Source organism: Euleptes europaea, chromosome 6 (assembly GCF_029931775.1).
Source record: "Euleptes europaea isolate rEulEur1 chromosome 6, rEulEur1.hap1, whole genome shotgun sequence".
Classification (NCBI taxonomy): domain Eukaryota; kingdom Metazoa; phylum Chordata; class Lepidosauria; order Squamata; family Sphaerodactylidae; genus Euleptes; species Euleptes europaea.
In genome coordinates this window covers 104,339,704-104,353,606 of record NC_079317.1, presented here as the reverse complement: position 1 = coordinate 104,353,606, position 13,903 = coordinate 104,339,704, and the positions used below count along the sequence as shown (strand labels likewise).

General features: G+C 40.4%; 1 protein-coding gene across 1 annotated transcript in view; it reads right to left on the bottom strand.

Annotated features, from left to right (window-relative positions):
• The window catches only part of KDM2A (lysine demethylase 2A), a 52,809-nt gene that overhangs the window by 29,944 nt on the left and 8,962 nt on the right, over positions 1 to 13,903 (bottom strand). Inside the window, exons 2-7 of the mRNA XM_056852162.1 lie at positions 9,943 to 10,081; positions 8,689 to 8,767; positions 6,973 to 7,019; positions 6,367 to 6,545; positions 735 to 841; positions 320 to 413 (exon numbers count right to left, since the gene is read on the bottom strand). Of these exons, the coding sequence (XP_056708140.1) occupies positions 320 to 413; positions 735 to 841; positions 6,367 to 6,545; positions 6,973 to 7,019; positions 8,689 to 8,767; positions 9,943 to 10,081 (645 nt within the window). The remainder of the gene's footprint in view (positions 1 to 319; positions 414 to 734; positions 842 to 6,366; positions 6,546 to 6,972; positions 7,020 to 8,688; positions 8,768 to 9,942; positions 10,082 to 13,903) is intronic.

Genomic DNA, 13,903 nt, shown 5'->3' with positions numbered 1-13,903 from the left:
CATGAAAAATTACCAACTCGGCTAACTGAGGTTAAATAGTGTGTTGTGAACCAATTATGAGAAGTACCCAGATAAAGATAAAAGGAATATGGAACAAAGTTCTGCTGAGGAAAAGGAAGAACGAAGAAAGAAAGGTAACAGACGTATTTTGTGGCTCATGTCCATATAAGAATAGCCAAACATACTAAACACCCTGTATCAATAAAGTACATGGGTTCAGATTTCTAATTCTACTCTGTTAAGCTTGTAATTTTTCCCTTCCACCTTTCTCCAAAATCTCTTCCATAGAACAGAGCAACTTGCTGAGATGCTACTGTACCTTTCCTCCTCTGTGAATATGATACCATACAGAAGTGCCACCAAAGTCCACATGGAAGTCAGTATAGCAGCCCTTGACACTCATTAGACAGTATCTGAAATTAAAAACATGAAGCTGTAACTCAACTCCAATCACGTTTGCATTTCTGTGGGCGGCTACCAGTCTGAATTAGAGCAGTAATCATGCACAATCTATATATTAAGCATGCTGACACCTGCAAATTGCTGATGGGACAGCAATTCTGAGACTCTCCCTATTGTACTTCTTGTTCAGTGCTAATGTTACATATGGGGGTGCCCAAGGCACGTACTACTGAAAAATAGAGTATTTTTGTAGAGGCTGCTACAGGAGAACATTCTTTCTGAAGTCTAATTTTTGTGAATGGCTGTTAACTATCAAATCCAGAGTCACTTACTTCTGCACTTTGGGATACTGCATATCCAGAATGGCATTTGTTGATTCTGTCTGGCTTTCTTTAAGATGCCTTGGCCACATGTTGTCAACCCAATCAATCAAATCCACCTGTAACCATACAGATATGATAGCAAAACTTAGACATAAAACACAGGTAGCAGAAGCTCAAGTATTAGTTGGAGCTTTATTGCCACAGAAATGAATATAGTTATGGATTATATTTCGAGGATCACATTCTGTTGTAAGAATGAAACCAGGGACCCTTTTTAGCTACAGCTGCAACTACCTAAGTACTCCATATAAATATGAATGTAACATCTCCCAGTAATGTCTCAAAAATTAACTTAATGAATGCCATAAACATAAAGCATACCATCAGCACCTTTTGCTGATAGATCACAGGATCCAACCCCTTGCAATGGCCAATCAAGTGCACCTTATTCAAAACAATGAAGTAGTCAATCTGCTGTCCCTCCATTACCCTTCTACAAAGGGAAGTCCTGCTTCACCAATCTATTGGGAGTTCTTTGAACAGGTTACTCAAGCATACGGATAAAGGCAAGCTGGTAGACATCATATACTTGAACTTCCCAAAGGCTTTTGAAAAGACTCCTGAGTATGCTTAGCAGTCATAGGATAAGAGGATGGGTCCTCTTATGGATTAAAAATTGGATAAACAGCAGGAAACAGTAGGAATAAACGGACAGTATTCACCATGGAGAAAAGAGAGCACCGTGGTTCCACAAGGATTGGTATTGGAACTAGTGTTATTTAATTGTTCATAATTGAGACTGAGCAGTATTGTAGCCAAGTGGGCAGATAATAGCAAATTATTCAGGATGAAAACCACAGCAGACTGAAGAGCTGCAGGAAGATCTCTCTAAATTGGGTGAGTGGGCAACAGCTTGGTAAATGAAGTTCAGTGTGGGTAAGTGTAAAGTGGTGCACGTTGGAACAAAAAATCCTAACTTTAAATATATGCTGATGAGGTCTGAACTAGTTGAGACAGATTGAAACATATTGGAGTTGTAGTGGAAAGGTTGATGAGAATGTCAACCCAGTATATGACAGTGGTGAAAACAGAAAACTCCATGCTATGAATTATTAGGAAAGCAATGGAAAATAAAATGGCCAATATTGTAATGCCCTTGTATGAAGCTATGGTGTGATCTCATTTGCAATAGTGCATGCATTTCTGGTTGCTGCATCTCAAAAAGGATACTGCAGAGCTAGAAAAAGTACAAGGGAGGGCAAACAAGATGATTAGGAGGTTGGAGCACCTCTCCTATGAGGAAGAGTCTGGAGAGTTCGGGAATTTTCAGTCTAGAAAAAGAATGACTAAGGGAAGCCATGATAGAGGTTTATAAAATTATGCATGGTATGCAGAAAATAGCTTCAGAACAGACAAAAGGAAACCTTCTCAATGAGTAATTAAACTGCAGAGTTCACTGCCAGGGGAGATAGTAAGGGCCATGAACATGTGTGTGTGTGTTAAGTGCCGTCAAGTCGCTTCCGACTCATGGCGACCCTATGAATGAAAGTCTTTCAAAATGTCCTATCTTTGACAGCCCTGCTCAGATCCTGCAAATTGAAAGCCGTGGCTTCCTTTATTGAGTCAATCCATCTTTTGTTGGGTCTTCCTCTTTTCCTGCTGCCCTCAACTTTCCTAGCATGACTGTCTTTTCCAGTGACTCTTGTCGTCTCATGACGTGACCAAAATACGACAGCCTCAGTTTAGTCATTTTAGCTTCTAGGGTCAGTTCAGGCTTGATTGGATCTAGAACCCACTGATTTGTTTTTTTTGGCAGTCCACGGAATCCGTAACACTCTCCTCCAATACCACATTTCAAAGGAATCTATTTTCTTCCTATCAGCTTTCTTAACTGTCCAGCTTTCGGACCCATACACAGTAATAGGGAATACGATTGCATGAATTATTCTAGTCTTGGTGGCCAGTGACACATCCTTACACTTCAAAATCTTGAAGCCATGAACATAGATAACTTTAAAAGGGTGTTAGACAGATTCATGGAGAAGTCCTTCAGTGGTTTAAGGGGCAACAAACGGATTTGGTACATAGGCCAAAAATTCCATTGACAGCATGGGTCTGGCCAGAAGTGGCTGGAGACAGAAAATTACATTCTAAGCCTGATTCAACCAGGTTCTCTTTGTCAGCAATATGGAAAAATATAAAACATCAAACACCAGTCTTACCAAGCTATTCCCCATTAATGCCATTTCATTTACAATAGTTTGAGAAGGCTAGAATGGCTGGAATCTCAAAATAGATACAAGCAAGTTTAAGTCATTTTATTGACTTTAAAGAGGGTTGTTTCTCTTTATAGGAAGGGGAAATAATAGACTATACGCCTCCATTGAGATTTTCATACCAGCAAATAATCATTCTGTGCAAAATCCAGCCCTTAGAACACATACAAAACTAACATGTCAGAGAGGAAGCTATGCTACAACCCCACCTCTGACATGGTGGCTTTCCATGGCTATTGGTAGGAGGCAATTCAGTCATGCATTCCTACATCAACAATCTGAAGTTCCTGTATCCTTTGCTTTTACCAAACCGGGCTGAAAATATGGAGGTGCTTCCCCGTGGCCTCTTCTACTTCTATTCCCTCATAGGTGGAACCAGAGACTCTGGCTGTGATTCAGTGGATGAAAAGCTACAATTTTGTCCTCTCAGCCAATCTTTATGGTGGAGCTGTAGTTGCCAATTATCCATATGACAAAGCCCAGTTGCAAAGGAGCCAGAACAATTGGCACAGAATGGACACCCCTACTCCAGATGCAAAGGAGACGGTCTGAAAAGTTAACGGCATACACCAGATCATCTGAAGGGCTATTGTCAAAAAGTTATGGTATACTGCAGGAGCTGGATAAGAAGGAACTTGCCTATAGAGCAAAATGGCAGGCAGATCGAACACAGGAAATCTCAAGTAATAAGTAGGAAAAAAATTCATGGATATATGGACTACCTCTATTAATATAGAGAAAATGTTGAAACTGTTTAGATGGCATACTCTACGCACGTTGGTAATGTTTCTGACCAATGTTGGAATTGCTGACAAAATAAAAGCTCTTTTCCCCATATTTGTGGAGCTGCCCCATATTTAATCAATTCTGGAAAAGAATATATACAGTTGAGTACATATTGAGTTGCTTGTGGTATAAAACGTAATCTAATGCTGATTCGTTTGGCCAAAGGGAAAAATCATTGGGGAAAAAAGCATGGTTACGTTTTGAGAAGCAAGACTACTAATCACAAAATATTGGACGCAAAGTAATGTGCTCCAATTGATATGTGGCTTAGAAAATGCTGGCTAATTATGATTTTTTATAAAACAGCAGTCTGTAAACAGATGAAATGTGGGAAAATTTGTTCAAAGATAGTGCCCGTTTATAAGCTACTGGAAGAGAGTCAAACCAAATGTAGTGACTCAAATAACAATTTTGAGGTATATCTGAAAGTTGTTATGGAAGGTTTAATATTTTGGAGGTATAATTATTACATGGATAGAGTTTTTAATAACTCTATTTTTGATTATTCACTCATTTATAATTTTGGCATTCCTAATTCAAAATGGCTACTAGCCATGGTGACTGAAAGGAGCCTCTATGTACAGCGGCAGCGAACCTCTGAATACCAGTGCTGGGAAGAAGCAGCAGGGGAGGGCCTTGGCCTCTATGTTCAGATTGTTTGGCCTTCCAAGGAAACTGGCTGGCCACTGTGTGAAACAGTATTCTGGACTAGATGAACCACTAGCCTGATATAGTATGCTTTTCATAGAATCATAGAGTTGGAAGGGACCACCAGGGTCATCAAGTCCAACCCCCTGCATAATGCAGGAAATTCACAACTACCTCCCCCCCTCCACACCCCTAGTGACCAGAAGATGGCCAAGATGCCCTCCCTCTCATCATCTGCCTAAGGTCACAGAATCAGCATTGCTGACAGATGGCCATCCAACCTCTTCTTAAAAACCTCCAGGGAAGGAGAGCCTACCACCTCCCGAGGAAGCCTGTTCCACTGAGGAACCTCTCTAACCGTTAGAAAATTCTTCCTAATGTCTAGACGGAAACTCTTTTGATTTAATTTCAACCCGTTGGTTCTGGTCAACCCGTTGGTTTCTTATGTTCTTAATTGGCAATACCAACCAGCATGCAATACTGTGCGTTTCAGAAATTAACTGTTTCGTGTTTTTAATTCTGTAAGCCTGAATGCTCAGTATATGAGCTAAAAATTCCAAAATAAACACACAGAGCAACATGAAGAATTTGAACCAATGGCACAGAACAAAATTTTCCATCAATAGTACCAGACTATCAGGGTAGTTGGGAGTCATACACAGATCCTTTACTTTTTTCCCTTGAGCACAAGCTAATTTCTAATCAAATTTATTGCTACTAGTGAAACAGGTCATAGAATCATAGCATTGGAAGGGACCACCAGGGTCACCTAGTCCAACCCCCTGCACAAAGCAGGAAATTCACAACTAATTCCCACCCACACCCCCAGTGACCCTTGCTCCATGCCCAGAAGATGGCCCAAAAAAGCCTCCAGGATCCCTGGCCAATCCGGTCTGGAGGAAAATTGCTTCCTGACCCCAAAGTTGGGATCAGCATTTCCCTGGGCATGTAAGAGAGGGCCACAACAGCCAAACACTGATGCAACCCTGCCTCACTTTCATGATCTGCCAAAGTTCATAGAATCAGTATGACTGACAGATGGACATACAGCATCTGCTTAAAAACCTCCAAAGGAGAGCCTACCACCTCCCGAAGAAGCCTGTTCCACTGAGGAACCGCTCTGTCAAAAAGTTCTTCTTAATGTTTTCCAGGAAACTCTTTTGATTTAATTTCAACCTGTTGGTTCTGGTCCGACCTTCTGGGACAACAGAAAACAACTCTGCACCATCCTCTACATGACAGCCGTTCAAGTACTTGGGAGATGGTTATCATATCACCTCTCAGTCGGCTCCTCTCCAGGCTAAACACACCGAACACCTTCAACTTTTCCTCATAGGTCTCCAGACCCCTCACCATCTTCGTTGCCCTCCTCTGGACATGTCCCAGCTTGTCTATATCCTTCTTAAATTGTGGTGTCCAAAACTGAACATAGTACTCTAGGTGAGGTCTAACTAAAGCAGAGTAAAGTGATACCATCACTTCACATGATCTGGACGCTTTACCTCTATACAGCCCAAAATCATCTCACCACCTTAAATTTATGTTAAACATACTGCAGCATTGGATATATATATAAATATATAATTTCTAATTGCACGCTACCACTCACTATTATATTGTAACCTCTACTTCTCATTAGCATTAATAACTCTATTGAAATTTTATCCTGGATCTCAAACCTATCAACAATCCTCACTGTAGAAGGGAAATTCAAATTTCATCTACAGTGAGATGTTTAAAGGCAAATGTATATTATGGAATAGGAAATAACTTTATACGCTAACTAGCTACTGTAATCTCTGTGAAATTAATCAAAGTTGATGGGAATTACTGATGGTGCTCCAAAAGATGAAAATGTACAGCTTCCATCTGTTTGAGTGAAACGGAAAATGCAGCGAGATATTGCCAGAGGAAGAAAAAGACCCACTGACCGTTGTTGGTCTCTGTACCAGGTTCTCAAGCCGGGTATGACTGAACTCCAGGCTGATAACATTATACAGCTTCTCACGCTCCTCCTCTGGCGTTTCATAATAGCGTGCCCATTGTGCCATAGTCATCTCAATGTCTCTTTGTGTATTCACATCCATGACATCCACCATCCTCCGACTCCCTATTGGGACAGATACATATTGTATTTACTAGAAAGGAACACCCCCAAAATTTTATTTCCCAAATATTTTTTCATTGGATACAACTGTAACTTGTATGAGTGTTTAAGATGGCCTCCTCTTTTCATGATGGCATACCTGGAAAAAACCTAGTCTTGCATTTGAATAAATGCAGGAAGGATGACATGATAAAACAGGGACATGAGGGGCGCAGAATGTAGAGCCCCCAACCAAAGAAATCTTTGATTTAGGAGTCTTTGACCTCTAATACCAACACACTTTCAACTGTGTTTCCACAATGTAGATGTCTGAATTTTATTCAGAAGTCTAATCAAAATCCAGCTCAATGCCCGATTCCAACTGGTATGCTGTGCATTTTTTACATATATCCCATACCATGAGGGACCTAAGATGGGAATACATAATTACCTACATATAGTCGCACATCACTCACACTGAAGTCTGGATCTGGCATTCTGCAAACAGAAACACACTACATGAGAAGTCATACTTTCAAGTCTACTTCCCACAACTTTATGCAACCATTTCAAATACACACTAGTCTATCCCATCAATGTGCTGCAGACTTTCAAAACATTAACGAGTGGGTGACACATTCTCTATTCATGCACCCTGGCTCCTTGACCTCCCATCACTGACTGTAGGATTCTCTTCCTTAAATGAACCAGTAGCCCTTATAAGGAATATGAAGCATCATGTCTATAGCCTGATATTGTGTCTGATAGCCTAACACTACTTTTCTCAAGCAAAAGGGGCAGCTGTCTTAATACTGACTTTTAAACACACAGAACACATCACACAGGCAAGAACCTTCATAAAGCCAGATAAATGTTCTATTACACTATTCATATTAAAAATCTTCCACCCACCCCATAACCTTGAGCTTTGTGCTGTGAAGAGGAAAGGGGAAGTTCTATGTTACATTAAGTCCCTTTCACTATTCTAAGCCTCTGATTAATCAGCTAAATCAGTCACCTGTGCCAACACAGGAAACTATACTAACAGAAGCCATAGAATATCCTACATGTAATGGTGAACCTGGTACCCATGCAGACCAATATATAAAGAGAATGAGGCCAGGTTCAGAAAGGAGGAATTTTTCTGCAGACCTGGGAAACCCCCTGGTTTGCAGAAAAATGTAACCCTCAAAATGGAGGGAGGTTTAAATCCCCCCAAAGAGAAAAAACATTGTCTGTGCTTGTGCAGACAACATAATGAACTGCCTCCTTTCGGTGGCTGTGGGGCAGGTGGATGAGCGGGAGCTGCTGCCACCACAAAAGCACAAAATGGGTAAGAGAGCCACCACAGCATGTGCCAGGCAGGTGGAGGTGACAGCATTGTGTGTGTTTAGGTAGGAAGCTGGAGCCGCTCTCCTGATCACCCCACGCTCCAACTTGCATGTGCCAGGCAATCATTGGTGGAATCTCTATGGTTGGATGGGAAAACTGGCCAGCACACCCGGGGGAGGGGAGGATGGGTTCTCCCCCTCCCATACAAGTTCTGTGGTCCCCCCCTTGTTCACCTGTATCTGTGCTATTATTTCACTTATCCAGGAGGAAAGATTACTACGGTTATGCCAGTGCAAGGTAGCAAGGCACATGTGCTTGAAGAAAAAAATAGTTGTGCTGCACTACTGAATCTTGGAATGAATATGTGTAGAGCAAACTACAGCTGCATTCTGCCTCATAGTCCAAATAGTAAAAAGGATTGAAGGAACAATTTGGCTTTGTAGTTTAAGCTCCATGGAAAGAACAGATGGGTTCAACTTCCTTTTACAGAACTAACTGTATATGCCCAGGATTCAAAATAGTGTTTCATTAAACTTCTGTGATGTACAGATGATCATTACTATGATGGGGGATCCAACAATCATTTGACTAAACTAATCACAGTTATTCTTTGTAACAGAATGAAGATGCCAGCAGACAGGGTAGGATACAATTCCAGCTTCCAAGATTTAGTATCCAACTCACCTGCTGGAGGTGGGATCCCGATTCTGAGTTAGATCCTATTGAAAAACTATGTAGGGAGTATATTCCAGGACTCTGTTACAGACTTGGGAGTTATTTTACTACTGGTCACTGAATCTAGCATCAAAATCTAATTAAGCCTATACAAACTCACTTTATTCCAAGTCCATCAGCATTCTTGAAGATTAAAGGGTCTCTTAAACCACCATGCTGAATATATTCCACAGTGAAATCTGTCGAGAGAAAAAGGAATGTTCTTCTTAGTGACTAGCAACGGAGAAAATTGGGCCAGGAAAATGGAGCTGCGGTGAAAGGGGATGGGGGACAAGACAAGCAACAGATTTTCATCTGCAAACACACCAACTTAGAAAACTACTCTGGCAACAGAAGCACACAAGTTATAGTGGTCAACAGCTGGGTTAGCTGAGCAGGATAAAGTAGTTTTCACATCAAAATATTCACTCTCGATGTTAGGTAGTTTGAAGCAATGCTCTCAACCAACTGTGCACCAACTTCTCTGCCTTCTAAATTGTTTTACTTGTGTGTTAACCTTGTTTCAAAATACTATTCCCAAATCTTGGTTTCCAACTACAGTTGAAAACCAAAAAGAAAAATCTCCTTGTACAGAATTTTCCATTTTATGCTGATTACATAGCACGTGAAGTCCCTCCCCCAGCAAGGTCTACTTTTCCTACAGTCTCATCTTTCCCACTCAGATAATGTTTTTGGAGAATGGAAGCATGCCTAAGGCTTCAAAAGCCACACCCTCTGAGCAAGGAGAAAATTCTGCAAGAGATGTCATACTTTCATTTTAGGCAGCAAGGGAGATCCATGCCTTTGCTATTACTATAATAGGCTATGTTTTGACAATTAATTTCTCCTAAGACGTGCTCAAGAATTCAGCAAAAGAACACCTCCAGGTTGACCTTTATAAACATTTCTCCTCATTACTCTCAGAACAGTAGTATTCAATATGTAGCCTAAGTCACCTCATTTCACTGGTAATTTGCTGGTTACTACAATTTCAAAAATTAACTTTTCAGTTATCAGTTTCTCTACCCTTCAACCTGACTAATTTATATTGTGCAGGGGTAATTATTTGTTATCACAAAGGAATAAGAAAACTAATTTCCAAGTTATGAAGACTGGTATGTTGCGTGTCTATGATGCTTTGGCATTTTCCCTATAATTTTCCAATCTTATCTGCAATCAAAGTGGCATAACTTCCATTTTGAAAACACCCCCACAGAAAAGAGTTCTATTACACATGGTGCAGAACATCTAGCACAATGAAGACAACACACTTGGTGCACTGGTGTAGAAGGGAAAGTATACAGGTGCCTGTATTTCTGAAATATTGTTCATTAGACAAAAATAATCTGGGGACCGTAAGGGAAAGGACCCTCACCTCTGCCTTCCATAAAGACAACAAAGTTGGCATTAAATTTGTTGGTGGTAAGCTTCTCTTCAAGATCAAATGTTCGTTTGCCCTCAATCTCATCATCCGAGATGCCATCATCCTCATAACGACGTCTCATAGCACCACGCTGTGGAAACAGTGACAGGTTATTAGAACTGCAACAAACCCAGCAAGTTCAATGAACCAAACATATCAGGATATACAACATTGTACATGCATAACATTTGCTTAGATTGGCTTCTTCAGTAAAGACAAACTAATATATCCAATAAAATAGCAAGGATTTTTGTTCCTTCCTTCAGTAACGATGCTAACTATTACACAGAATGCTTCCCTTTTAATTAATGTGTTCTCTCCCTGTGTTAATGGCAACACCATAGATCCCTGTGGGATTTACAGTTCCCAGTGATGCATCATCCAGGTTTCAAGTATTGTATTCTAAAACCAGTCTTTTATTCCCATTAAGCCCCAGAAACTTTCCAGAAGGATATACCAGTCCACTGTATCTAAAACCATGTGATGGCCAAGAATGCAAGCTTCCCAATGTGGCATCAATGTATTTCCTGGAGTCTGCTTACTGCTGTGCTTCCTGTTGCCTTCCATATCCCTCTTCAAGTTCTTCTTTGTCCTCCATTGCCCTGTTTACATTCTTCCTTCTGTTTACCTTTCACATTCCTTTCATTTTCTCACCACCACCCCATCTTTTCCTCCACCCCAACTCAATGTCACTCACATCTACAGCTGGACTATAAAGGTGATAGGACAATAGGGAGTGATGGTTAGTGTATTGGGCTAGTATCTGGGAGATCCATGAACTCCTACTCTGCCATGGAAGCTTGCTTGGGCCTGTCACACACGCTCAGCTTAATCTATCTCATAGGGTTGTTGTGAAGATGACATGGGTAAGGAGAGAATGCTGCAAGCCAATTTGGGTTCCTGCTGGAGAGAAAAGTGGGGTATAAATGAAATAAACTGGGGGTGGGGGAACAGTCAAGCTTCAGCCACCACCTGTGAAGTCTAGGCAGTTGCCACAGATTAAAGGGTAATGGGGATACAGCCTGATTTTGTTTGTCGTTATGAGATTTATATATTTACCAGAAGCTATTTTGCCACAACAGCAGCTCCACCAGTATCAGAATGGGTGAGCTGAAGGAATGGGGGAAAATTGTGGAATTCCCTGCCCCAGGATGTGGTGATGGCTGCCAAATAATGCCTATGGCATTACATTTCTCACTCATGTCTTGGGGAGCTACCTTACTCTTGTGGATATATTTCCTATACTGCTGAAGGGATGTGAAGGCCTGGGGGGGGGGGGGAAGTCCCCCCTCCCCAACTTCAAAAAATGTAAATGGAAAAACTGGGAAATGTGGGGGAACGGAAAAAACTTTCCCCCTTCTGGAATGAGTTAAATGCTCTTTAAGGTAAGATTTCCCTCAACATTTATAGTATTACTAAACAAGAGATGACCATGTATGCTGCTTCTTGGAAGAAGGGCAGGATATAAATAATACCTTGTAAATGTAATACACATAAGCAAAATGCTATGATTGCTTAGATTAAAATCCTAGCTAGGTGATTATTATTCACCCTGAAATAACTGTTAGCTGTCCTATGTGTGTGTGTAAAGTGCCGTCAAGTCGCAGCCGACTTACGGCGACCCCTTTTTGGGGTTTTCATGGCAAGAGACTAACAGAGGTGGTTTGCCAGTGCCTTCCTCTGCACAGCAACCCTGGTATTCCTTGCTGGTCTGCCATCCAAATACTAACCAGGGCTGACCCTGCTTAGTTTCTGAGATCTGACGAGATCAGGCTAACCTGGGCCATCCTATACAATTTGTTAAATGTAAGATTACGTATGCTGGAAAATACAAGATTTTGCTAACGCTTAATTCTTACTGGTATTTCAGGTATGCAGTATTTCTGAATAAGTGGAGCCACTTAACTAATAATTCCATATATGTTACTAATCACCAAATCACTGCTATACCAAAAGATTTTTTTTTCTTGCTATCATCACATCTGACTTATGGCAACCCTGGCCTATCTAGGTCAGGGCAAAAGACTGGAGAGTAGTAATGACCCCATTTTTAAAAAAGGGATCCAGAGGAGATCCAGAAAATTACAGAAGAGTTAGTCTAATGTTTGTCCCAGGCAAATTAGTAGAAAATTTAATCAAAGATAGAATAATTAGGCACATGGAGGAACAAAGCCGGCTGAGAGAAAATCAGCATGGCTTCTGCAAAGGGAAGTCCTGCCTCACCAGCTTTGAGAAAGTGAACAAGCATGTAGACAATGGTGACCCGGTAGACCATGGGTTCTCAACTAGGGGGGAATTCCCCCTTTTTTGGGGGGGGAATTGGGTTCACTATTCAGCAGAGTGTGATGTCCTGTAGATTATGTACAATCTGTAAAATTATATTTTGTTTTTAATTTAATCTGCGACATTCAATAAAGTTTATGACTATTTTGGGAAGGGGGAAATTATATTCTGAACAATGTTGAAAGGGGGGAATGGAGAAAAAAGGTTGAGAACCACAGCGGTAGACAATACCTATTTAGACATTCAAAAGGCTTTTGACCAGGTACCTCACCAAAGAGGATGGAATGAGAGGATGAATTCTCTTATGGATTAACAACTGGTTAAATGTCAGGAAGTAAAAAGAATAGGAATAAATGGACAGTTCACACAATGGAGGGAAGTATGTAGTGGGTCCCACAAGGATCAGTATTGGGGGTGGTACTATTTAATTTGTTCATAAATGATCTGGAATTAGGGGTGAGTAGCCAAGTTTGCAGATGACACAAAATTATTCAAGCTGATGAAAACCAAGGATGACTGAAGAACTCCAGGAGGATCTCCACAAATTGGGTGAGTGGGCAACAATGTGGCAGCTGAAGTTCAATGTTGGTAAGTGTAAGATGATGCACATTGGAACAAAAAATCCAACTTCAAGTACAGGCTAATGGGGTCTGAACTTGCCGAGACTTAGAGAGGAAAAGATCTTAGAGTTGTTAGTAGATAGCTCAATGAAAGTGTCCACCCAGTGTGCTCTGGCAATGAAAAAGGCAAACTGTGTTGAGGACTGATCACAATGTGTAGCCATGTTAGTTTGTCTGTAGCAACAGAAAATAGCAAGAGTCCAATAGCACCTTAAAGACTAACAAAATTTCTGGCAGAGTTGGCAGCCAGAGAAGTTTTAGCATCAATGTGGAAGCAAGATGAAATCCCAGGGATTGAAAGATGGCAACAGAAAATGGCAAAATTTGCAGTGATGGCCAAGTTGACACAATAAAAGACCCCTGGGGGAATTGCAAAGAAAATGGGAAAGTTATTATGATTATGTAAAACAATTGCCAGGTTGAAGCATAACATTGAAATAGTGAAATGTATATTAAGATTGACATGCTATAGTTTTTTAACAGTATTCTTATTGTATGGTTGGAGCAGTCATTCTAAACATAGCGATTTTATTAATGTGCAGTTTGCAATGTAGAATGTTATTTGTATTTAGAATGTTCTTGAACTAGTATTAAGATGAATAATAGTAACTATAAAATTAGAAATGAGAAGCAGTAATAATTAGGACAAATAGGATATTAGGAATTTTCTATTATAATATTAGTAAATTAGATTTTACTATTTGCAAGTAAGAGGCTATTATTAAACAATATGATGGATATAGGCCCACTTTGGAAGGATGGAAGTGCTGTATGTATGTGGTAGTATGTTTGTTGAATTTGTTATGTTTTGGTTTTCTTTTTTTAAAAATAATAATAAAATTTGTATTAAATAAAAACAAATTCTGGCAGAGTATGAGCTTTAGTCAGAGGTCACTTCAGATAAGTGTATGTTAGGGACTATTAGGAAAGGGATTAAAAATAAAATGGTCGATATTATAATGCCCCAATAAAGATCTATGATGGGGCCTCATTTGGAACACTGTGTGCAG